Below are 25,274 nucleotides of genomic sequence, written 5' to 3' on the forward strand. Positions count from 1 at the left end.
ACCTCTCCGATCTCTGAGCAGCCGCAGCCAAGGGCGAGGCTGGGGGTTGATCTGAGCCTCATTTGGTGCTAACTCTGCAGAACCCAGCCTGGCATATGCCAGGAAGTCGTGCTGGAGACCCAGCACTAACCATCTCTCCCAAGGATTGCTGCCAGCCCCCTGCAAGTGGCAGCTCCAAGAGCCCCTGCATGCACGGAGCAGCTGACCATCACCCCGCCCCCCAGCCCCAGCTATCCTTATGGGGATATGAAATTCTAGCTCTGAGCCTTCCTGCCTTCAACAGCTGATCATGCCCCAGAGGGCTGCACCAGAGCTGAGGAAACAGAGCCAGGTGCTGAGGAAACACATCCCAGGGCTGGAGTGTGTAGTCCAGCCGCTCCCCCGCATCACGGGCATTAGTTCTGTCAGAGGCTGATCCTGCCAGCTGCTCACTAGGCAGACCCCAGCCAGGTGCTGAGCAGGCTATGCTAGGCCTGGGGCGTAAATGCCTGTAGAGGCTGCGGTCAGCCCAAGAAGGGTGGGCAGGGGTTGGCAGAGTCGCAGGCTGAACTGCAGGCCACAAGCAGACCCAGTGTCACTTCTCACAGCCCCAATCCACAAAGCAAGAGAGGAATAAGGCTGCTGCAGCCAGAATTTCCTTCACTCCGGCTGCAGTCCTGGGCTCTCCCAAGGTATGACCCTGGCTGTCAGAAAACTCTCCAGCTCCCTTTAACAAGCGTCTTTGCCCCCCCCCACCCCGCCACAGTCACTGCTGAGGACAAACTGCGGGGGCCAGTTCTTGCTTAGGGAGTGGGAGTTTGAGCTCTTTACATTGGCTTTGTAATGAAGCGAGCTCCTAACGAGCAAGGCCACTAATAATAGCAAGAGCCAAGAGGTTATTTGAGCTAAACAAATTCTTTAAAAGAGGCAGGGTGGGGAGTAAACAGAAGCCTAAATGACAGCAGGTAGCATGTAAGCAGGAAAGTAGAAGTGCTAAGATGGCTTGTGAAGAGCAAATAACTGAAGGGATATAGACAAACACTAAAAAACACTTTAAGGAGATTAGAAGTCTATGAAAGAATGGGTGGATTCAAGAGAGCAATTAAAGACGACAAGGAGATTGCTGAGAAGCTGAGATTTTTGTGTGTGCATCTTCTCCCTTTATCACAGAGGCTGTTGGAGAGAGATCTGTCCCAGACTGGTTCTCTTCTAGTAATAGAGGTACGATCAGCGCTTGAGATAGCAGCCGAGGCGGTCACGGACCGAGCTGATGATTTACAAAGTAACCCCCACACCCACTTCTTCGAGCTGAACTTCATCCTGCTCTTAGTAGTATAATAGCCCTACCATCAATTAAACCCTAACCCCACCCCTTAACCCCTTAACCCCTGCCCCCATAGGACCGCCCCCCTGTCCTGCAGGGCTCACTCACCAGGGTCCTGCAGGCTTCACTCAGGAAGTGGGGATGCAGCCAGCTGGCTCCGCCACCCTGCATGCCTGCCGGAGAGGGTGAGAAGGGAGCTGGTGAGCCTTCCTGAGCGCCAACTCGCAGGCTCTGCGCGGCTTGGGGAGACTCCACTGTGCTGGAGCAGCAAGGAGCCACCTCTTTGCAGAATCTCCTCTGGCCTGACAGTTGTTCCCCAGGCCCCTACAACCCCCATCTCCAGCTTGGCTGGGTTGAGAGGAGCCAGGCCCGACTGCTGGGGCCAGGGAGGGACACTCCTGGAGCAGGGAAGGGGCCATTCCCTGTGGGTCCCTGTTGGGCTGTTAACAGCACTGCCCTGTGACCAACGTACTTGGCCTCCTCTCAATCCCAGGCACTATTGGGGGCTGCTACGTGGGGGAGCAGAGGAGGGGATTGCTGCAGGAGGCTGGTCGTTCCCAGACAGGAGCTAGCACACAAGTGAGGGCAGGGCAGCAGCAATGGAGAGCCAGCCGGCCCCAGCGACCTGCCTTCCCTGAGGTCCTGCTTGGGTCAGGTCACTTGCTAGAGGCCACAGACAGACCTGGGCCTGGCCACTAAACAGGGCAGGCTGTAAAATGGAGCCAAAGCTGTGGAAAGTCTGGCTGGGCAGGGAGGCTGGAGGTGCCTGTGGGGAAGGGAGGAGGAGAAGGGAACCCCACAAATCTACCCCGCAGCCAGGGCTGGCTCCAGGCACCAGCTGAGCAAGCTGCTGCTTGGGGCGGCAGATCTGAAGGGGCAGCATTCCCGCTGGTTGTTTTTTTCCCCCTTCGCCGCTCCAGCCGCCCTGCAGCGGGCAGAAGCACAGAGGAGGGGAGCACCCTGCTGGGAGCGGTGCCAGGTCTGTAGCAAGCCCGGCAGTTTTGGGGGTTTTTTCTCCCTTCACCGCTCCGGCCGGTCCGCAGGTTTGTGTCCCCCGCACCCCTTCCCGCTCCGGCCGGCCTGTGGGTTTTTTTGTTTTTTTTTGCTTGGGGCGGCAAAAAAGCCAGAGCCGGCCCTGCCCACAGCGGCACTGTGAGGACTGGCAGAGCTCTGTGTGGGATGGGGAAGGGCTGGACAAGTGTGGGGGGGTCCCTGTTCTGAGTGCCACAGGTCAGCACTGAGAAGATCTGGGGATTGGAGGGTGGAGTTTGCACCACCCTTGCCATGTTGTTATAATGCCCCCAGCACCCCTGCCCCTATAAGCCCTCAGCTGCACTCACCTGGGCCACCTGGGGATCCCCATCCTGTAGATGGATGAGCAGCATCCCCATTCTCTCCTCCACCTCAGCCCTAAGGAGGGACGACTTCTTGCAAACAAATTTGCTGAGATGGCCAAAGAGCTCCATGGAGGCCCGCCTCAGGCCGCTGTTCTCCTGCAGATAGGGTGCAAGGTGGTTAGGGGGGGACAGGCTCAGGTCCTCACATGCTTTGGGAATCAGCCTGACAGATTCAGAGCCCGGAGAGGTGTCAGCTAGTTCAAATGACAGGGCAATTCTCTGCAAACTCCCCTCCTTCCTGCTGGGCCCCAGGGCTGCCAAACAATTGTGGGCCCACGGCCCAAGAATGATTCTATCCCTGCCCCCCCGGGCAGAGGAGCTAAGCTGCCCCACAAGTCCAGGAACATGCCTGCACTGGACACTGATCCCGCTCCGCGTGAGGGCAGGTCCTGAGCTTCTCCCCCTGTGGGGGGCCCTATAGCGCCCTGGGGCCTGCCCTGCTTGGTACTTACATCCTCAAAGAACATTCTCGCCTGCAGGGCCAGCAGGACGGCGACGTGCGCCTTCAGAGATGCCTTGGGGTCCCGCAGCATCCAGCAGAGCCCTTCCATGGCATCCACAACAGCGCGGGGGTCGCAGCATTCGCACACGGCGCAGACAAAGCTCCCCAGGATCTGGTCTTGTTTCTTCCTTATCTGCAGAGAAGGGGTTGGACGCCGCTCGGTGAGCAACGCTCTGTCAGCCTGAGTGGAACCACAGTCCGGGCAAGTTAGCCTACAGCCCAGTCTGCTCCACAGGAGCCATGGGTGGCGGAGAAGGGGAACCAGGAGCTTCCTACCCATCCCTCTCTGCCTAGTATCCTGCCATTCCAGACCCACCTTGTTCGGGAACTCGGTCACTGCGTTCCTGAGGCCGTGCAGCGCTCTGCCTCGAATGTGGATGTTGCTGTCCTCTGTCCGCAGCAGCATGGCCTTCACAACCTGCTTCCGCATGGCCTCGGGCTCCTTCTCCATCAGCAGGGGGCTGCCGAGGAACTAAAGGGACCGAAAGGAGCTGTCAGAGAGGGCTGGGCGAGGCCAGTGGGTCCTAGCCTGGCCGGAGGAAGAGGAAGGGATTATGATCAGGGGCCAGCGGGTGACTTAGATCCATACTGACTGCTGTTCACGAGAGGCTGGCTTCAGCTGAGCTTAACAGAAGTGACACGAGCAGGGCAGAGCGCTCCCTCTGGTTCCAGTGGGGTGCTCCCAAACCCCACCACAGAGCCCCCAGCAGAGGGACTAATTTACAAGCAATACACCACCAGGACCATCTCTCATTGGCTCACCAGCTATTGGCCTCCTGGTCCATCAGCTTCTGGGCCTTATTAACGCTCCCCCCGGTCCTCCAAGCTCACCTCCGCCAACAGGACAGTGCAGGCCATGCGTTCGCCCTCCTGGCTGGCCTGGAGGCTGGGAAGGAGGAGCCACGGGATGCTCCTCAGGGCCTGCTTTGGGTGGGTCACCATGGCCCTGGCAGAGAACAAGAGCTCGTGCTGACGTGTGCATGACAACCCTGCACATGCCGGAATCCGGCCTGGTCCCGGCCACCCCCTCCCATCTCTGCCCCACTGAGCTCCAGAGCGAGAACGTGACTCCTCCCGCTTCTGTCCTCACCTGCTAAGGAGAGCAAACCCCTCGGGCTGGGCCTCCTCTAGCAGCTGCCAGCCTCGCTCCTGGTCCATGAGCTCCACAGCTGGCTGACTGCCCCTGAGGTGCAGCACCCGTGCCAGGGCCTGCACGGCCATGCTGGGAAGAGAAGGGGGCAGGAGATGGGGATGCCTGGTGTCTGGGCGGGGTGGGGGGGGAGGACTCCCTTGCTGCAGCACTGAAGGGATCAGGGTGAGAATAGAAGCTGCCCCACTTCTGCCTATGGTTCCCCCGCTGCCAAATGTGGAGGTGGAGGTGGGGGGGTGCAGTGTCTGCAGATGTGACCTACACTCTCCTCCAAAAATGTGAAAATCCCCCCCCCCCCACCCAGGAAACTGACCCTGGGGAGAAAAGTACATGCAGTGCACTCCTGTACACCCTGCTGCTCTGAGCCCTGCCCCCCATGAGCTGCCCACTCTGAGGAGCTCTCTGTCTCCAGGAGTATCCGGGGGCAGCTCTGCCCTCTCCTAAGCACGAGAAGCCTGGCTGATCTGAACCTTCTGTCCTTCGAAGGCGTCCAGAGTCCCTGGATAACAAGGATCCAAGCAGGAGACTTCCCCCTCCTCGGGGCTGGCACAGACACTGCGTAGGTGCTGGAATCCATCAGCCCCACACGTTATCGACGGGGACTGGCGTCACTGGGCAGGTCCTGCTGGGCTCCCGAGAGGTGCCGTGCTGGGGAGCAGGCGATGGTGAGGAAGCAAGAGGCGAACAGGTCGTCCTCGAGTCCCTCCAGCCTGTCCGCTTGCCCCAGGGCCCTGACCAGCTTCCACAGGCCGCGTGTGGTCTGGAAGGGAACAAGATACAGTCAGAAGGCCGTGGCCGTGTGCAGAATGCAGCCGGGAAAGAGGGCTGAATGCCAGCGCTGGGAACTTACCGCCGGAGGCAGCCGGGCTGGCTGGGGGCAGCTCCTGTCCTGGCTCTGTCTAGCGTTAGCCTGGCCCTTCTCCGGGCTGTCACACCGCAGGATGTGCAGTACCTCCCTGGTCAGCGTGGGGTCTGCACCTAGGAATCTCCAGATGGCCTTGGCCTGGCTGTGACGGACAGAGGGACGGCAGGGAAGGAATTAACACAGAGGAGGGGCCCAGTTGGTGCACACCGGGGATGATGCCCTGCGAGGGGTGACGAGCCAGAAGCAGCAGGTTGAGCCTGCTGGTGGCTGACCTCAAGGCCTTTCAGGCACTGGCCAGTCCTAAGAGGTTCATACCCTCCTGCCTGGGCACTGCCAGGGGGCGCTGTGTCACAGCAAGGGACGGGCGGAGGTGGCCAAACTCACTTCTCCCAGCTGGGGGGTCCCCCTCCTTCCATTGCTGCCTTCTCCTGATGGGAACCAGAGGGGCTGGGGTTAGAGCCCCCATGGGGGAAAGCAGTGACTCCAGGCTCAGGGGTGGGGGCTGGTGTGTGTGAGGAGGTGCCCACCTGTTAGGCCTGAATAGAGATGTAGCACAAAACCAGTTATGCCAACCTGACCGAAGTCAGGCTAACAAGGGCTTCTGGGTAATCCTGGAGTGAAAAATATTGAGAAGCAGCATGTCTCACAAAGCACTGGGAAAAAGTGAGATAAGTGAGGGGCTGGATTGCTGGCATAGTAGCAGCTGTGCTGTGTTAGGAACAGTTTGTTTGAATAACTGATAAGAAAGCCCAGCCTCTCAGCGTCCTTATTCTCACTCCCTGATTTAGTTTTCGGTTTGTTTTTAACTCCCCTACATTCCTAACTTTTGGTGCTTGTTAAGATATTATTAACATTCTAATGCTGTAAATGTAAGGGACTAGGCATGCGTGTATATTAAAGGTGTCTAGTTTCTACTTGTTAAAAAAGTTGGAGTGGGTTGCTCAAGTGAGTGATCTATGATGTAATAAAACTCTCTATATAGGCTGATACTAAGAAGTAAAGAGCCAGCTGGTTCTCTCTGGAGATGAGCTGCTCTCTATTGATGCGTGCACTTGTCAATAAAGAGCTTTTGATCGGACCTTGCTGGTGTTGCCTGTCTCTCTGCGGTCAGAGAACGAACTTCGCTGTCGGGGTTCGAGTCCCTGACACACCCTTGGGGGGGGGGCTAGGGCTAGGTGCTGGGCTGGATCTCCGTAGCTGGGGGGGCACAGAGTGGGGGCTGTGTGCAAGGAGAGCAGGAGCTCCTTCCCCGTGGGGCAGAGGGTGGGGGGTTCAGGAGAAACAAGGCTCCAGGTCTGGCCTCGCCATGGCTCTAGGGTGTGGGGGTTGGAGAAGGCTGTAAAATGGGCGCTGTGCTTGTCGGCTCTGGGCAGGATGCAGGGAAGGCGCTGCTCGCCTGGGGGAACCTGGCAGTCTGGTGAATCGGAGAAGACCAGCCTCTCGGGGTGGGATGAGGCGTCTAAAAGTGTGTGGCGATGGGGAAGATACCAGGCTGGGATTCCAGGGGGGAAAAGGCATTTCCCAGCTGTGGGGAGGGGTGCCCCTGCGGGGACATGCTCAGTGTAGGGGCGTCTGTGGGGGTGATGCAGTTAGGCTGGCCCCTCTCCTGCCTCAGCCTGGAGGGATGCCCTGCTGGGAATGGGGGGCCATGCTGACAGAGGGGGTGACTCTGCTCACATGGGGTCTCTCGTGCTCTGTGTTCTGATGGGGGGGTCCCTGGAAGACTGTTCTGGCCCCCAGCCAGCCAAGCTATTGCACAGCTGAACCGGGAGGGGGTGGACTGGTTAGCACAGAACTAAGTGGGGGAGGGTGACAGCTGTGTTAGGAATAGCTCAGCTGGGGGAGCCCTGAGCCAGGGGTCCCAGAGCACACGGAGCCCTCCAAGGGACAGGGAGGCAAATGGTGACATGTGCCGGGGCAGGGCTGCTCCCTGGGGGCCTGTATGCAAGGGGAGGGTCTGTGCTGTGTGTAACCATGGTGCTGTGGAGTGACCCCCATTAAAGGGGGGCTCGGAGGCTGGAGGGGGGTGTTCTATCCTTTCCCTGGGACCGGCGCTCACCGCTCGTAAGGCCAGGGCATCTGCAGGAGGATGCTGACTGCGGCCTTGGTGTGCTGTCTGGTCTCTCGTCCCATCACGCAGCCGTCCCGTCCCCGTCCCCCGGAGTGGGCTCAGTGTGGAGGAAAGAGCCGTGTGCAGATCCTGCACCTGTGGAGGCAAAGCAGGGGCTGAGAACCTACCCCGGCTGTGGGTTTCTGGCAGACAAGGGCCAGGAGGAGATGGACAGACTCAGAAACAAGTCAGCGTTCACATGGCCCAGCGGAGGCCATGGATCAACTCTCCTAGCGAGTGACTAAGCCGAAGAGGGTTTGATACCTTGAAACCTCCACCCCCTGATCCAGCTCCGTAGCACTAAGGGTCCCAATCCCGCTGCCCAGTGACACCCCCACCCCCGATATCCCAGCTGTACCTCCCCTTGTGACACCATGCCTGGGCTGCTTCAGCATCAGTGTGGGATCTAAGCATCCGGGATGCATTTCCATGCTTAACATCAATCCGTGTCCACTTGGCAAAGAGTCTGATTCTTTCAGCACCGCCTCCATGATACCCACCAGCTGGTCAGCACACTCCCCCTTCTCCAGCAAGCCCACCAGCAGGGTGAAGCTGAAGGGCGTGTGGTCACGCAACGGCAGGTGCTTCGCTATGAGCTGCAGGGAAAGTCACAGGCCGAGTGTGAGCAGTGAGCCCCGGCCCGAGGAGGTGGGTTTGCTCTTTGGGGAACGGGGACAGAGGCACTGGCAGCCTGTGCCCAGGGCTACGTGAGTGGGCATTGGAGCCCATACCCAGGAATTTCCATCTGCCGGCTCCTCATCGAGGGAAGGAGACAATAACCCCCTTTTCCCATGGGGGTGTCCGTCTCTCCAGCCACAGTCTCTTTTACTCACCATAGCAACGTGGGCAGGGCTCTCTCTGCAGCTGGCATCCTTCTGCGTCTTGCTCAGCACGGTTGCCACCGCCCCTGTCTTGGTGTGCACGGCGGCTGCACAAGAAACCAGCAGCGCTCAGGCAGAGCTCTCAGGCCCGGATTCTTTCCTCTCCCCGTCGAGCTAGGTCAGAGGTGCCAAAGAGCCAGACTCCGGCCGCAGCTGGGAAAGCCCCACTAGGGTGAGCTCTCAGCTGGCTCCTGGGCCAACTGCCCACCCTTCTCCCTGCTGTAGAAGGTGTGTTGGGGCTGGGGTGGGATCAGGGGAGGTCCCAGATGGTCCCAGGCACCTGGTGAAGGGCAGATGCCAGGTCAGCCTGGTAGGTACCAGCTCACTTCTGCTCTGTGTCCGTCTGGTCAGGGCTGTGATGAAAGCACCATGTTCTCTCTCTAGCCCTGCTCGCTAAGTAACGGCCGGGGCTGTGAGGGCTGAGAAGTGGCGACTGCTTCTGCTCCATCTTACCTTTGCAAGGCGTGAAGAGCCAGTAGAGAGCCTGAGATGCCCAGTATCTGGTGGCCTCCTGAACATCAAAGGCCTGGCTTGTCAGCAGCCTGGCCATGTAGCCCTGCTCTGCCATGGGTTTCAGGTCCTAATGGGCCACCAAACAGAAAATCAGGGCATGGGTTGGGGTGAGCCCAGCTCTGTCTGTATAACCCCTGCCCCACCCCGTGAGTGCTGTGGGGGACAGCAGGATCTGTGCTGCTCACCTCGGTGATGGCTCTGAGGCGATAAAACATGAAGATCTGGGCGCTGGCTCTCACAGCTCGGCTCCTCTCCTGGGCCCGGGGAGAGCAGATCCACAGCTGCAAGTGCTGGGGAGCACGGAGAAAGCCGTGTGAGCGGCAGCAATGCTGGGGCGACCCCCAGAACCTGCTTCCTGCTCCAGCAGGGAGAGGACATGGAGCATTTAACCTCCTCTCCTCTGCTTTCAGACACTGGAACTCAGCACTCCTCTCCTGTCTGGGGGGTGTTGGGACAGGTCTGAGGGTCTTGGGCTCAGTGCTTTGAGGATTCTCCCCATTGATCCTGTGGGGTCTCGGGGCTGTTTCCTTCAGGGGCACAGGGGCACAAGCCCAAATTTAGGAGGCCAAAGTGACACACCCTGGAGTAGGACTAGGATTGTCTTGCTGGCCACTAGGGAATAGGCAGAGCTGCTGGTGCTAGAGGAGCGGTGGCCAATCTCCTGCCCTGGCCAGGCTGGGGGCCAGGGAGGGGGATGGCTCCTCCTGGGCCCTGGCACTGTGCCAGGTAGTCAGAATGTATCAGTTCAGTTCACTAACTACAGATGGTATTTCCTTTCTTTTAGAAATAAGGTAGTTTTAACTGCAAAACATTTTTGATGAATGTTTTTTTCTTATGCTTCTCTTTCTGGCTCGGCAACAGCATTGCTGTGTAACCACCTCTTGCTCTTTACCCCTGTTTCACCACCTCTGTTCGGGATAGAGACACCTCTCTAACTCCTAGCAGTAGTGTGATTTGAGTCGGTCATAAGTGTTAGACACCTTTGAGCTCCAAAGGACAATGGGTGATTTATCAAGAATCCCTGGTGATTTCCCACTTCTCCCCCATCCACAGCCAATATCACGTTTGGGTCTGGAAATTCTCAGCACCCCTCAATTGTCTACTGCCATCAATTGTTCCTTAGATTTATAGCCTTGAATGCTAGCAGGACTTGAATCTGTTACTGGGTTCCTGGCTGTTCCAAGTCAATGAGGGTCTCAGTCTGGCCTCCAAAGTTCAGAATCCCAGAAGTAAACATCTGGGTGGATTGAGTTACACCATTGATTTTAATCATGTTTTGCATGTGTACTTTTTAGTTATTTTCCTAATGATAGGTTGATTCTCATTAGTTGAGAACCATTAAAGATTTTGATTTGCAACTAAATATAATATTTACAACTAAATTTGGTGATTTTTCTTTTGCTAACCATGACAGTAAAGTATATCTATGTACATTTAATTAAGCAGTTATATGGCTTAATTTACATTTCTTGTATCTAATGTTTACATTTTTATGTTGTTGCAAAATGGCAAATGATGCATTTATTTCCTAGACGATGATAGATTTTTTACTTGTGATTTGTCTACGTGCTGTTTCGATGGGAATTCAAATGCACTTAAAAATGCACAAAAACAGCATTTTCCATTTGTTTCTTAATTGAATAAATCTACCTTCAATGTGCTGGATTTACTGAAACATATTTTTCATTTAAAACTAACTGAATTAAGGATGTATCTGCAGTTAGTGAAATGAACTGATTGTATCTGGTCATCATGTCTGTCAGATTTTACAACTAATAGATCTGATCCTTTCACGTCCTTCTTTTTCCACTCCCAGTCAGTTTCTGAAATTTGAATGAAATTGTTATTTAACTCAACTAGCTGAATCAACAGAAATGAAGAAAATAGTCTCTCTGTGCCTGCAGAAGAGGCTACTGCTGTCAAAAGCTGGGTTACCATTTCAGCAAACTCTGGTGCCAGCCAAAGACTGCCATGAGTTCAAGTGGTTTGATTTCCATTAAAACTTGGCAGCAAACATGGACTTCTTAATATTTATTATTTAATTTAAATAACTTTACTAAGCTATTGCAAGTTTAGGCATTGACATGGGTTGTCATAATTTCAAATTTAATCTCCAATAGGTTTGTTTTTCAAAAAATAAACCTGTTTTTCATTTAAATAAAAATAATCCAATTTAATTTTTTAAAAATCCCTTTTTGGGTATCTTGGTTTTGAAACAACCGTTGATTTTTATTCACCTTGATTTTAGGAGAACTACTACATTCATGAGAATCATAAACTGCTCCTATTCCATTAAAGGAGAGAAGGCAGCAAAATTCATCATATCAATTTCTTATGAATTATTTACTCAGTCGTAAAAGAGAGTAACTAGAGGGTTGGACACTTGTTTGTTTATGTAGGCCCAGTTTCTACCTCTGAACCAGTAGCAATTGCACTGGATAATGCCGCAAAACCTAAATTTTATTGTCAAATCATCTGAGTCATTCCTCTTCTGCTCTTCTTGTTTTCTAAGTTTCAGATCAACAAAATCTTCCCCTTGACAGTCACTGCCCATGTGACGCTGCAGGCAGAGTAGCCTGAGCTGTAACATTGTGACATCCGAGGTAATTCAGCCACCCATCACACACTCAGTCCAATAACCCTGACCTTAAATACTAACCCTATGGCCAGCCTTGGTCATCTCTCCTATTGAAAACTGCAAGATCATTTGTGGGGTTGAATTATGCAAATCACCTGCACAGAATTAGCATTGACTGGCTGAGTTAACTCTGATGTCAGAATGTGCCTATACCTGCAGCACCAAGTAAATGGGCACAGTGTGGAAATCAAGCTTTCCGGGTGGTGGTGGTTTCCATTTGCCACTAAAATCAACAAGGTTCTTTCCACCGATGCCTAGAAATTCCCTGCAGTTTTGGAATCAATTGGACGTAGTCTTCAAAAATTATTGCATTACAGACAGACAAAGAAATGCCATTGAATTGAGTGTTAGGCCTCACGGCTGTGGAAGCAGGGAAAGAATTAACAAGGATTTGAAGTGATCTTAATGCATGTCAGTTAGTTAGCATGAGTTAGGCTAGCTGTGACCCTAATGACGTGAGATTTGTAGAAGCAAGATAATGTGAGACAGACGAACGAACTGTGTAAAAGGTTATTACGACCTTGCAATGATAACAAATATGCAGGCTTGCTTTTTCTAGTAGTGAGACAAATAAGATAGCAGAAAGGCTTATGTATAAACAAATGCAATTGTTTCTCTTTACTGTCTGTATTATTGCTAGCTATTGTCTGTAACAAAGGTATAAAGGCTTGCTGTAATTGTTTACCAATTGAGAGACCTGTCCGGGACAAGGGGCAACCCTGTTTCCTAGGACACTCCCTCCCTCTATTGTAATTACTAGAGAAAGAATAAAGTATTTGATTTTGCTGCACCCAAACAGAAAGCGAGAACTGAGTTTTTCTCCGACACGGCACTCAGCCAACAATGACTTGAGTCTCATCCCTTTTAACTCAGTAATAACCCCCAGCTCACCCAATCAGTGTGGAGATGCTCAGGGGCTGGAGGCTGAGCATTCTCAACAGATGGCCAAAAGACAGCACTAGTCACGACAGGAGATCATTCTGGTGGAGATCTCTGTCAGCGCACTATTCCAGCCCCACCTCTTTGTGAGGGCTTCCTAAAATGACAGCTGGAGAACAGCCCCACCCTCCTCAGGAAGAAGAGCAGCAGAGAGAAATGGAACAAGAGAAGAGAAGAGAAAAGACAAGAGGAAGGGAGGAAAAGAGAAGCAAAAATAGACAAATTCCAAATGCCTCAGTGAGTCATAGATTTCAAGGCCAGAAGATCCACTCTGACCATCTAGCCTGTATAACGTGGGCCATAGAACTCCCCTCCAAATAATTCCTGTTTGAATTAGAGCACATCTTTTAGAAAAACAGCCAATCTTGATTTAAAAAATGCTAATTGTGGAGGATCCATTACAACCCTGGGTTAATTGCTCCAAACCCTGATTGTTCAAAATGTTCGCCTTATTCCAGTTTGAATTTGTCTAGCTTCAATTCACAGCCATTGGATCTTGTTATATCTTTGTCTGCTCTAGTGACGAGCCCATTAGCAAATATTTGTTCCCTTATGATCATCTGTTACCCTTCTCTTTGTTAAGCTAAATAGATTGAGCTCCTTGAACCTAACTTTATAAGGCATGTTTTCTAATCCTTTAATCATTCTTGTGGCTCTTCTCTCAACCCTCTCAAATTTATCAGCACCTGTCTCAAATTGTGGACACCAGAACTGGACACAATATTCCAGTAGTGGTCACATCAGTGCCCAGTACAGAGACATAGAACTTCTCTACTTTTACCTGTGATTCTGCTAGGTATAGGTCCAAAGATCGCATTTGCCCTCTTGGCCAAAATGTCTCAGTGGGAGCTCATAGTCAGCTGATTACCTACCATGACCCCGAGTCTTTTTCAGGGTCACTATTTCCCAGGATAGAATCCCCCTCTTGTACACATAGCTCATATTTTGTTTCCTAAAGGTAAACTTTACATTTGGACATACTAAAATGTATGTTATTCGCTTGTGCTCAGGTAACTAAGCAATCCAGATGGCTCTGTATGAGTGACATGTCCTCTTCATTATTTACCACTCCCCCAAGCTTTCTGTCATTGGCAGATTTTACAGTGATGATTGTATATTTGTTTCCAAGTCACTGATCAAAATGTTAGTGTACATCCAAGAACCAATCCCTGCAGGACCCTACTAGAAAGACACCCACTCGTTAATGATTCCTTATTTACAATTATGTTTTGAGACCTAGTAGGTAGCCAGTTACTAAGGGGTGAAGTCCTAGGTGCGACATTTTTCTGCCAACTTACCTTTTGTTTTACGAGCCTAGAGCTCGGCTGGCAACATATGGATCAAACAGGTTCCAACCCTCACTGAGAATCTTACCTTTTACACAGGGAATGTCTGCTTCCTACAAAATCAACACAGAAAGGAGAACACTCCCAAAGAAGCTCCTCCTTAGCACTCAGGTGCGTGACCACAAATCCTCTCTTAGTCCTCTAGGAGAGACCGCGAGAAGCAGGCTTACTGCAGCAAGGCTACAGGGGTCGCTGAGGTTCCCCCTACCCTGCATCCCTGTCCTGCCTGGCTGAGGTTAAGGGTGCTGTGTGAGGTCACAGCCTCCTCACCACCTTTGCCCAATAGGCTAAGTTCCTGCCAAAGGCCCTTGTGAAGTCACTGCCACACCCACATCTGCCTTGCAGGGCTGATGTCTGGCCTGGGTCAGCCTGGTGGTATGTTTGAGCTGCTCTCCAGATCACCCCACATGCTCATTATTGATTCTGGGGGGGAGCAAGCAGGTTACCCAGAGTCTGTTCCTCACCCCACACTGAGTTTTTTCATAGATTGTGAGGCTATTAGATCTCCTAATTAGGCCTCTATTTCACAAAGCATGAAATTTCACACCCTTACCCCCATATTAAGCCCAATAGCTTGTGTTTCACTAAAACACACCTTCCAGAAAGATATCCAGGTGTGATGTGAGGCCATCTCTACCAGCCCCTCTTTACAAGAAAACCCTCTGCTTGTGTCCTTAAAGTTTTAGAGAAAAATGTGAGTAGTTGAGAAAAAGTTTTGTAGAAAACCTTAGTTGATTTCTAAAATATTGAAATGGCAAACTGTTTTGGAGGGCATATTTGCCAAGTATTTTAACTGAATGCAAAGTATCTAATGTGGTTTTCTAATATCATTGCTACGTGTGGTAAAATGCATTATGTACTAACATGAAATCTAATGATCTGATTACCAATATAAGACGACATTTAAGTCTAGCCTATTTATTATATCAATGGGGAAGTAATTAGTTACTGGCAGAGCTCTACCCACTCCTTCCCCCAACTCAGAAAGATAAGGAGTATCATCAACAATTGTTCTAAAGAATCAACAACTTCTTCAATCACAATTTAAGCTAAAGACTCGTTAAGAATGATTTAATTTATAACTCAGAAAATGAACTGAGTAAGTTAAGAGTTAAAAGACTAAATTTGAAGATGTTCTGAGAATCTCTCTAACAAAAACAAAGGAACTATAACTGTCAAGAAAGACTTCCAACCCTAACACATATACGCATTAACAAACTACCTATCCATAAGATGAAGAGGCTCCATGAATGTACGGAGCCAATAAAAGGGGAAGAGAGGTGTGTTTTTCTAAAATTGTATGGAAATAGGGAAGAGACGACAAGTATAAAAACTCGAAGTGAGCACCCTGCACACACTCTGCTACCCTGCTCAAACTCAACTCAGCCTCTCCCGCTCTACAAGCAAGCTGACACAGACAGAAGGGAGAAGACTTGTGAAGAAACCAGCCCAAGAAACCACCCCAGAACCAGCCCCTCCCTGGAATGTTTTCCTGTTACACACATCTAGCAGTGCCAAGGGAGGATTTGAGAAATGGATACTCAGATTAAACATTCTGTACCAAATTCCAGGCAAGATTTCATCACTAATTTGATAACAATCTCTTAGCTCTTTTGTATCATCTGTACAACAAACATGATAGCACCACATTGGCCAATTACAAGGAATAACTAATGATTTCTAACTGTATATGCAATTAGCTATCTTCTATTTAATTCCAATTATTGCATGCTACAGTATGACTTATCTCTAGTTTGTTCCCCTTGAATATTTCGGACTGACAAGGGACAGAAAAACTGCGGAAAAACTGGAAGATCCCCCCTTCTCTGTGGAGTATCTGGAAAGGTCCCTCACCCCTGTGCTGGGATGGTCGAGCCACAGAAGAATTTTGATGTCTCACATATAATCGCAGATGAAAGTGAGGAGGTGGATTCCTCCGCAAGTTCTGTGTAAACAGGTGCTATACACTCCAAAAAATGCTCCCAACGGTCTGAAAAGCAGAGCCCAGACAGCCGTGTGCTCCCTCCTCCAGCTCCCAGAGCACACTGAGCCACAGGCTGCCTATCCCCTTTGTGACACAGGGCCACTGCTGACATCACAGACGCAAAGTGGGCTGGGGCTGTCTGGCTAGGGCCCTTGGGGTTTGCATCCCCCAGGTTGGATTAAGGGAGGATTGCTCTTGGCTTTTGTTGGGAATTTTAATTCAAGGGAGCCCCGGGGCCTCCCCACAAACCCTGACTGTATAATGTGTCATGAGAAAAGGAGATTCGACCACAAGGTGCAAAACCATTCTGTGTCAGTCCACTCCAGTATCTTGCCTCTTGCAGCAGCAAAGGGGAAGGTGAAATCCCCACAATGCACCTGGCCAGCTTTGCTGGTCTCTGACATATGGGTAAAAAATTCCTTCCTCACCCCTCAGTGACCATGGAATCCCTGAAGCATAAGATTGGACTGGCCGTCTGTCTCAGCATGAGGCGCTCCAATTGCTAGTCCAGCCACAGCTGCATCAGTGCCCTGGGCTGAGAGAATAAAAGGGCTGAGAAGATTCTTTCCTAAGGATACACACAGACACTAAATCCCATTCCTGAAGGCTGCAATAAAAGGCAGTCAGAGCACAGGATCCGTGGGTATTTATTGAGTCCCAACGGCATGCTGGGGGCTGTACAACACAGGGGAGGGCACAGGCCCGACCCCAAAGAGCAGCGAATCTCGTGCTTGGTTTATTTGATTTCCCATTCTCCTGAGCAGGATCTTGTTTAAGGAGGAACTTGAAGGAAGAGAGGGAAGTTTAGGGCAGGAGAAAAGGAGAACAATGTTAGCCTGAGGAGGCAGGTGGTTGGCAAGGGAGAGGCAGGGAAGGACCCAAAGGGAATGGCTGGGAGAGTGGCGGGTGAATGAGCCCGGAGAGCTAGGTGGGGATGAAGTTTGCAAAGACTCAACAAGGAGCTGCACTCGGGTGCTGAATGGAGCTCAGCAAATCAGTGATTTTTCAGTTTGGGGACCAGTCGAGAAATTAAAAAAAATAAATATTGGTTCAGTTTGTACTGAAACAAAATTGTTTTGGTTTTTCGTTTCAGGTTGTTTGTGGGTGTTTTTCAAACCCCACCCCACTTTTTTTTAAACTTGCCTCAATTTCAAAATGAAAAGTGACAACATTTTGCTGTGGAATGGTCCAAACAGACTGGTTTGACCTTTAAATCAAAACAAAACATTCCCTTTTTGTGTCTGGCTGAAAGGATTTGCTGAATTCGCACGTGGTTTGGATGGCCCGGAGAGATGCATTTTGGGGGAATTTGCTAGTTCCAGCGTAAGACCTGTGAGGGAGCCGGAGGGGGATGGGGAGTGAGCCAGAATGGGCTGGTCTGACGGGTGAGATTTTACAGTGGGCTCTGAAGGGGAATGAGAGGAGATGTGGTGGGAGGGCAGAGTTAATGAGATGGGTGATGAAGGCCTGGAGCAGGTGGGCTGGAGAGTGTCTGTTACAGCTTTCCCCCTATTCCATTTTGTTTCTTATAGCTGTCCCCTTACTCCATTTTGTTTTTGTTCTCCTCCTGTGGCCGCCCCTCCCTGGCTGTTAAGTTGTTTACCAGGGCCACTGCCTTCTCAAAGGGAGGGCCCCTTAAGTCGTTTACCAAGAGCCATTGCCCTTCTCAAAGGGATGGCCACTTGTGCTGCATGCTAAGTGGGACCACTGCCCTGTTCAAAGGGTTGGTCCTGTTATCACCTTGTTAAACCTGGGCTTTGTGTAGGGTAGGCAATGTCCAGAGCTGCAAGACCTAATGTGTTTTTGAGATCCTGGGCATGAGTCATAGGCCTCATGTGCTTTTGAGTCCTGAGGTGTGAACTCACACCTATTGTCCAGGACTCTGCCCAGGCACGTCTCTGTGCTCACCTGCAGTTTTTCCCTGTGTCTCCTCCCCTGTGACAGAGGGAGCCTATCAGGATTACTGGCGGGAAACTGCCTGAGTTTGTCTTTAAAAAACAGGCATTTTGAAACAAACATCAGAAAGGTTTCTGCATTGCTGCCTGGTCTGATCAGCCAGGAGTTCTGGGGGGTCCTTTCTCCGCTCTCGTTTTATTTTTGAGCGTACCCCCGTTTTTAAGAACCAACCCCCACGAAGAATGAATTACTGCCTGAGAGACCTCCTGATTATCGAGACCGTACTGAGCCCTCTTTGCTTCTTCTGATGTTGTTGCTGCTTCTGCCTTTGCTGCTGCCTTGGGAACTGGTAAGAATACCTCTGTGAAACTTTCTATACTTTTATTTTATTATTTTAGCTGCTAGCTCTGTTTCCCCAGCACACAGACTCAAGCTAAACCTGGTCTGTGTCTTAAAACCTCTCTTAAACTCCACGGTGCTTTGCCGCTAAAAAATAAGTTTGTGCCGCCGCTAAGGTCTGCTCCAGTGGGCTTTGCTCCGGGGCTCACTGCTTTCAGCCATATCCACTGCTGCAGCCACCATCCCTTGGCTTCCTTGGGGGCTACCTTGGGAGCTGTATCCTGGGCACATACCACTCTGCCCTCTGTAACTTCCCCATAGCATAAGGTGCACCATAGGTTTTGCTTTTTAATCTAAGAAGTCATAGTTTGCTAAGATTGTAGCGCTTGTAAGTTTCACCTGCCTTGCTATAGTTTGCTGTTTTGTTGCTCCGTATAGTTGCTTGTTATAGTTTTGCTTAGAATTGTGATATTTGTTGTTTTGCCTAGTCGTTGGTTAAGATAGATTTTAAAAAGCCATTGCCTGGTTGTATTCTGTACCTGTTTTGTTACTTTGTATAAGCTGTTTGTCATTTTATATAAGTTTGATTAAGTTAGATGATAGATAAGGTTTTTGCTGTTTGAATTCGTTTTCCCGCTGTCCCGATCTCTCCCTGAACTTTCCCGTGTCTGTTTTTCCCCCACTCCAATCTCCCCCTCTGTGTACTTCTCTGTGTCGCCCTGTTGTAACCCTTTGCTGCTTTTCCCCCCGTATCTGCACTCTCCCCGAACTTCCCAACTCTTTGCTGCTTTTTCCCCCGCATCTGCAGCACCCTCCGAACTTCCCAAACCCCTTGCTGCTTCTCCCCCCGTGTAACTTCCCAAACCCTTTGTCGCTTCTTTCCTTTTTTGGGGGGGGGTGTCCGCTTGTTGCTTAAACCTCCCTCTAGCCCTTCTTTACACTTCTCTGCTGCCTCTCCCTGTATCCCCTGTGTTCGTGCTCCCGCTTCTCCGCTGCCCCTCCCCTACCAAAAATCACCATCACACTGCTCCGTTTGTCTTCACCCCGCTGCTCCGCAGCTTCCCTGAAGTGCTCTCCGCTGCTGCAACCTGTTTCTTCCCTCAGCCGTCTCCCCCATTCTCCACGTGCCTTCCCATCGCTTGCACGTTCAGCGCCCTCCCCTCTTGCTGCTCCCAGACTCCCCTTAAGTGGGCTCCAGCTGCTCTTGTCTCCCGTACGTCCAGCCCGCAGGCTCCTGAAGACTGCTCTGGGCTTCACCCCGCAGGGCTTCAGAGTCTCTCGCTGCTTGCAGCTGCACTCTCCTCTCATCAGTTGCCACTGATCATTCACTCCCCTCCCCACTCCTGTTTCTCGACCCAGCCTTTAGGTACACTCTTGCAGATTATCTGCTATCACAGCCTCACAAATTAAGTCATTAATTTTCTTTTATATTGTTACATTGCATAATTTCACTTATCACCCATATTGTATCATTGCACTGTGATTCACATTTTACTTGTGGTTATAACACCCCATTGGTTGCCTCCACTTTTCTGACACACTTTGTATTGCATTGAAGCTACCATTTTACTTTGCATTTCTTTTGGGTACATTTTGCATTCCACACTGTATCTAAAGTTGTTCCTATATAAAGTTGAGTTGCTTATTGACTGTACTGTATCCCATTGTGCTGAACCCCACTTACTTTACCCCACTGTTAGAACTCCCTACACTGTTCAATAAGAGGAACCGCCCCCCATCATTGTCTATTGTAAACACCCTATGCACCCCATCCCATCATATTTCATTGTTAAATTCCCACCACTTCCTTTTTCCTTTAATAAAGAAATTAATTGGCACCCCACCTGTGTGGTAATTGCTCCCCAAGATCCCATATACCTGCGGGCAGGGACATAAGAACATAACATAAGAACATAAGAAAGGCCGTACCAGGTCAGACCAAAGGTCCATCTAGCCCAGTATCTGTCTACCGACAGTGGCCAATGCCAGGTGCCCCTGAGGGAGTGAACCTAACAGGCAATGATCAAGTGATCTCTCTCCTGCCATCCATCTCCATCCTCTGACGAACAGAGGCTAGGGACACCATTCTTACCCATCCTGGCTAATAGCCATTTATGGACTTAGCCACCATGAATTTATCCAGTCCCCTTTTAAACATTGTTATAGTCCTAGCCTTCACAACCTCCTCAGGTAAGGAGTTCCACAAGTTGACTGTGCGCTGCGTGAAGAAGAACTTCCTTTTATTTGTTTTAAACCTGCTGCCTATTAATTTCATTTGGTGACCCCTAGTTCTTGTATTATGGGAATAAGTAAATAACTTTTCCTTATCCACTTTCTCAACATCACTCATGATTTTATATACCTCTATCATGTCCCCCCTTAGTCTTCTCTTTTCCAAACTGAAGAGTCCTAGCCTCTTTAATCTTTCCTCAGATGGGACCCTCTCTAAACCCCTAATCATTTTAGTTGCTCTTTTCTGAACCTTTTCTAGTGCTAGAATATCTTTTTTGAGGTGAGGAGACCACATCTGTACACAGTATTCGAGATGTGGGCGTACCATGGATTTATATAAGGGCAATAATATATTCTCAGTCTTATTCTCTATCCCCTTTTTAATGATTCCTAACATCCTGTTTGCTTTTTTGACCGTCTCTGCACACTGCGTGGACATCTTCAGAGAACTATCCACGATAACTCCAAGATCTTTTTCCTGACTCGTTGTAGCTAAATTAGCCCCCATCATGTTGTATGTATAGTTGGGGTTATTTTTTCCAATGTGCATTACTTTACATTTATCCACATTAAATTTCATTTGCCATTTTGTTGCCCAATCACTTAGTTTTGTGTGAACTTTTTGAAGTTCTTCACAATCTGCTTTGGTCTTAACTATCTTGAGCAGTTTAGTATCATCTGCAAACTTTGCCACCTCACTGTTTACCCCTTTCTCCAGATCATTTATGAATAAATTGAATAGGATTGGTCCTAGGACTGACCCGTGGGGAACACCACTAGTTACCCCTCTCCATTCTGAGAATTTACCATTAATTCCTACCCTTTGTTCCCTGTCCTTTAACCAGTTCTCAATCCATGAAAGGACCTTTCCTTTTATCCCATGACAGCTTAATTTACGTAAGAGCCTTTGGTGAGGACCTTGTCAAAGGCTTTCTGAAATCTAAGTACACTATGTCCACCGGATCCCCCTTGTCCACATGTTCGTTGACCCCTTCAAAGAACTCTAATAGATTAGTAAGACACGATTTCCCTTTACAGAAACCATGTTGACTATTGCTCAAGAGTTTATGTTTTTCTATGCGTCTGACAATTTTATTCTTTACTATTGTTTCAACTAATTTGCCCGGTACCGATGTTAGACTTACCAGTCTGTAATTGCCGGGATCACCCCTAGAGCCCTTTTTAAATATTGGCGTTACATTAGCTAACTTCCAGTCATTGGGTACCGAAGCCGATTTAAAGGACAGGTTACAAACCTTAGTTAATAGTTCCACAACTTCACATTTGAGTTCTTTCAGAACTCTTGGGTGAATGCCATCTGGTCCCGGTGACTTGTTAATGTTGAGTTTATCAATTAATTCCAAAACCTCCTCTAGTGATACTTCAATCTGTGACAGTTCCTCAGATTTGTCACCTACAAAAGCTAGCTCAGGTTTGGGAATCTCCCTAACATCCTCAGCCGTGAAGACTGAAGCAAAGAATCCATTTAGTTTCTCCGCAATGACTTTATCATCTTTAAGCGCTCCTTTTGTATTTTCATCGTCAAGGGGCCCCACTGGTTGTTTAGCAGGCTTCCTGCTTCTGATGTACTTAAAAAACATTTTGTTATTACCTTTGGAGTTTTTGGCTAGCCGTTCTTCAAACTCCTCTTTGGCTTTTCTTATTACACTCTTGCACTTAAGTTGGCAGTGTTTGTGCTCCTTTCTATTTGCCTCACTAGGATTTGACTTCCACTTTTTAAAGGAAGTCTTTTTATCTCTCACTGCTTCTTTTACATGGTTGTTAAGCCATGGTGGCTCTTTTTTAGTTCTTTTACTGTTTTTCTTAATTTGGGGTATACATTGAAGTTGGGCCTCTATTATGGTGTCTTTAAAAAGGGCCCACGCAACTTGCAGGGATTTCACTTTAGTCACTGTACCTTTTAACTTTTGTCTAACTAACCCCCTAATTTTTGTATAGTTCCCCCTTTTGAAATTAAAGGCCACAGTGTTGGGCAGTTGAGATGTTCTTCCCACCACAGGGATGTTGAATGCTATTGTATTATGGTCACTATTTCCAAGCAGTCCTGCTATAGTTACCACTTGGACCAGCTCCTGCGCTCCACTCAGGATTAAATCTAGAGTCGCCTCTCCCCTTGTGGGTTCCCGTACCAGCTGCTCCATGAAGCAGTCATTTGAAGTATCGAGAAATTTTATCTCTGCATTTCGTCCTGAAGTGAAATGTTCCCAGTCAATATGGGGATAATTGAAATCCCCCACTATTATTGGGTTCTTAATTTTGATAGCCTCTCTAATTTCCCTTAGCATTTCATCATCACTATTACTGTCCTGGTCAGTTGGTCGATAATAGATCCCTACTGTTACATTTTTACTAGAGCATGAAATTTCTATCCATAGAGACTCTATGGAACCTGTGGATTCGCTTAAGATTTTTACTTCATTTGAATCTACACTTCCTTTAACATATAGTGCCACTCCTCCCCCTGCACGGCCTGTTCTGTCCTTCCGATATATTTTGTACCCTGGAATGATTGTGTCCCATTGATTGCTCTCAGTCCACCAGGTTTCTGTGATGCCTATTATATCTATATCCTCCTTTATCACAAGGCACTCTAGTTCACCCATCTTATTATTTAGACTTCTGGCATTTATGTACAAGCACTTTAAAAACTTGTCCCTGTTTATTAGCCTGCCTTTTTCTGATGTGCCAGATTCTTTTTTATGTGACTGTTTATCATCTGATCCGGCCCTTACATTATACTTCTCATTCCTCTGCTCCTGACTATAACCTGGAGATTCTCTATCATCAGACTCTCCCCTAAGAGAAGTCTGTGTCCGATCCACACGCTCCTCTGCAGCAGTCGGCTTTCCCCCATCTCCTAGTTTAAAAACTGCTCTACAACCTTTTTAATGTTTAGTGCCAGCAGTCTGGTTCCACTTTGGTTTAGGTGGAGCCCATCTCTCCTGTATAGGCTCCTCCCATCCCAGAAGTTTCCCCAGTTCCTAATGAACGTGAACCCCTCCTCTCTACACCATCGTCTCATCCACGCATTGAGACTCTGAAGCTCTGCCTGCCTACCTGGCCCTGCATGTGGAACTGGGAGCATTTCTGAAAATGCCACCATAGAGGTCCTGGATTTCAGTCTCTTCCCTAGCAGCCTAAATTTGGCTTCCAGGACATTTCTCCTACCCTTCCCTATGTCATTGGTACCTACATGTACCACGACCACCGGCTCCTCCCCAGCACTACACATAAGTCTATCTAGATGCCTCGAGAGATCCGCAACCTTCGCACCAGGCAGGCAAGTCACCATACGGTTCTCCCGGTCATCACAGACCCAGCTATCTACATTTCTAATAATCGAATCTCCCATTACTAACACCTGCCTTTTCCTAGAAATGGGAGTTCCCTCCCCCGGAGAGGCAACCTCAGTGCGAGAGGCAACCCCAGCACCATCTGGAAGGAGGGTCCCAACTACGGGAAGGTTTCCCTCTGCTCCCATTGACTGCTCTACTTCCCTGGGCCCTTCTTCCTCCTCAACAGCACAGGAGCTGTCTAAGCGGATAGAGAGGACAAGGGGGATTGTAGAGACATGGTAAAGGAAGGACTGTTCAGGAAGGGCAGGCAGGGCAGAAAAGGTGGGGGAGTTGCATTGTATGTAAGAGAGCACTATGACTGCTCAGAGCTCCGGTATGAAACTGCAGAAAAACCTGAGAGTCTCTGGATTAAGTTTAGAAGTGTGAGCAACAAGGGTGATGTCATGGCGGGAGTCTGCTATAGACCACCAGACCAGGGGGATGAGGTGGAAGAGGCTTTCTTCCGGCAACTAACAGAAGTTACTGGATCACGGGCCCTGGTTCTCATGGGAGACTTCAATCACCCTGATATCTGCTGGGAGAGCAGTACAGTGGTGCATAGACAATCCAGGAAGTTTTTGGAAAGTGTAGGGGACAATTTTCTGATGCAAGTGCTGGAGGAACCAACTAGGGGCAGAGCTCTTCTTGACCTGCTGTTCACAAACTGGGAAGAATTAGTAGGGGAAGCAAAAGTAGATGGGAACCTAGGAGGCAGTGACCATGAGATGGTCGAGTTCAGGATCCTGACACAAGGAAGAAAGGAGAGCAGCAGAATACAGACCCTGGACTTCAGAACAGCAGACTTTGACTCCCTCAGGGAACTGATGGGCAGGATCCTCTGGGAGAATAACGTGAGGGGGGAAAGAGTCCAGGAGAACTGGCTGTATTTTAAAGAATCCTTATTGAGGTTGCAGGAACAAACCATCCCCATGTGTAGAAAGAATAGTAAATAACAGTGAAATCCTTGCTGATCTTAAACACAAAAAAGAAGCTTACAAGAAGTGGAAGATTGGACAAATGACCGGGGAGGAGTATAAAAATATTGCTCAAGCATGCAGGAGTGAAATCAGGAAGGCCAAATCACATTTGGAGTTGCAGCTAGCAAGAGATGTTAAGAGTAACAAGAAGGGTTTCTTCAGGAATGTTAGCAACAAGAAGAAAGTCAAGGAAAGTGTGGGCCCCTTACTGAATGAGGGAGGCAACCTAGTGACAGAGGATGTGGAAAAAGCTAAAGTACTCAATGCTTTTTTTGCTTCTGTCTTCACAAACAAGGTCAGCACCGAGATTACTGCACTGGGCAGCATAGCATGGGGAGGAGGTGACCAGCCCTCTGTGGAGAAAGAAATGGTTCAGGACTATTTAGAAAAGCTGGTCCATGAGGCCGGATGCGTTGCATCCAATATTGCTAAAGGAGTTGGCGGATGTGATTGCAGAGCCGTTGGCCATTATCTTTGAAAACTCATGGCGATTGGGGGAGGTCCCGGCTGACTGGAAAAAGGCTAATGTAGTGCCTATCTTTAAAAAAGGGAAGAAGGAGGATCTAGGGAACTACAGGCAAGTCAGCCTCACCTCAGTCCCTGGAAAAATCATGGAGCAGATCCTCAAGGAATCAATTCTGAAGCACTTAGAGGAGAGGAAAGTGATCAGGAACAGTCAGTATGGATTCATCAAGGGCACGTCACGCCTAAGTAACCTAATTGCCTTCTATGACAATATAACTGGCTCTGTGGATGAGGGGAAAGCAGTGGATGTGTTATTCCTTGACTTTAGCAAAGCTTTTGATACAGTCTCCCACAGTATTCTTGCTGGCAAGTTAAAGACAT

General features: G+C 49.5%; 2 protein-coding genes across 2 annotated transcripts in view; both read right to left on the minus strand.

Annotated features, from left to right (window-relative positions):
* The window catches only part of LOC120396362 (maestro heat-like repeat-containing protein family member 1), a 393,738-nt gene that overhangs the window by 312,960 nt on the left and 55,504 nt on the right, over positions 1-25,274 (minus strand). The gene's annotated exons all lie outside the window — the stretch shown is intronic.
* LOC120396370 (protein maestro-like) lies at positions 1,405-4,932 on the minus strand. Its single transcript, XM_039521175.1, has 5 exons — positions 4,823-4,932; positions 3,519-4,148; positions 3,153-3,335; positions 2,644-2,796; positions 1,405-1,476 (listed from the first exon to the last, which is right to left on the minus strand). The coding sequence occupies exons 2-5, from the start codon at positions 3,651-3,653 to the stop codon at positions 1,432-1,434; spliced, it is 516 nt and encodes a 171-aa protein (XP_039377109.1). The 5' UTR covers positions 3,654-4,148; positions 4,823-4,932; the 3' UTR covers positions 1,405-1,431.

This window comes from Mauremys reevesii, linkage group 2 (assembly GCF_016161935.1).
Source record: "Mauremys reevesii isolate NIE-2019 linkage group 2, ASM1616193v1, whole genome shotgun sequence".
Classification (NCBI taxonomy): domain Eukaryota; kingdom Metazoa; phylum Chordata; order Testudines; family Geoemydidae; genus Mauremys; species Mauremys reevesii.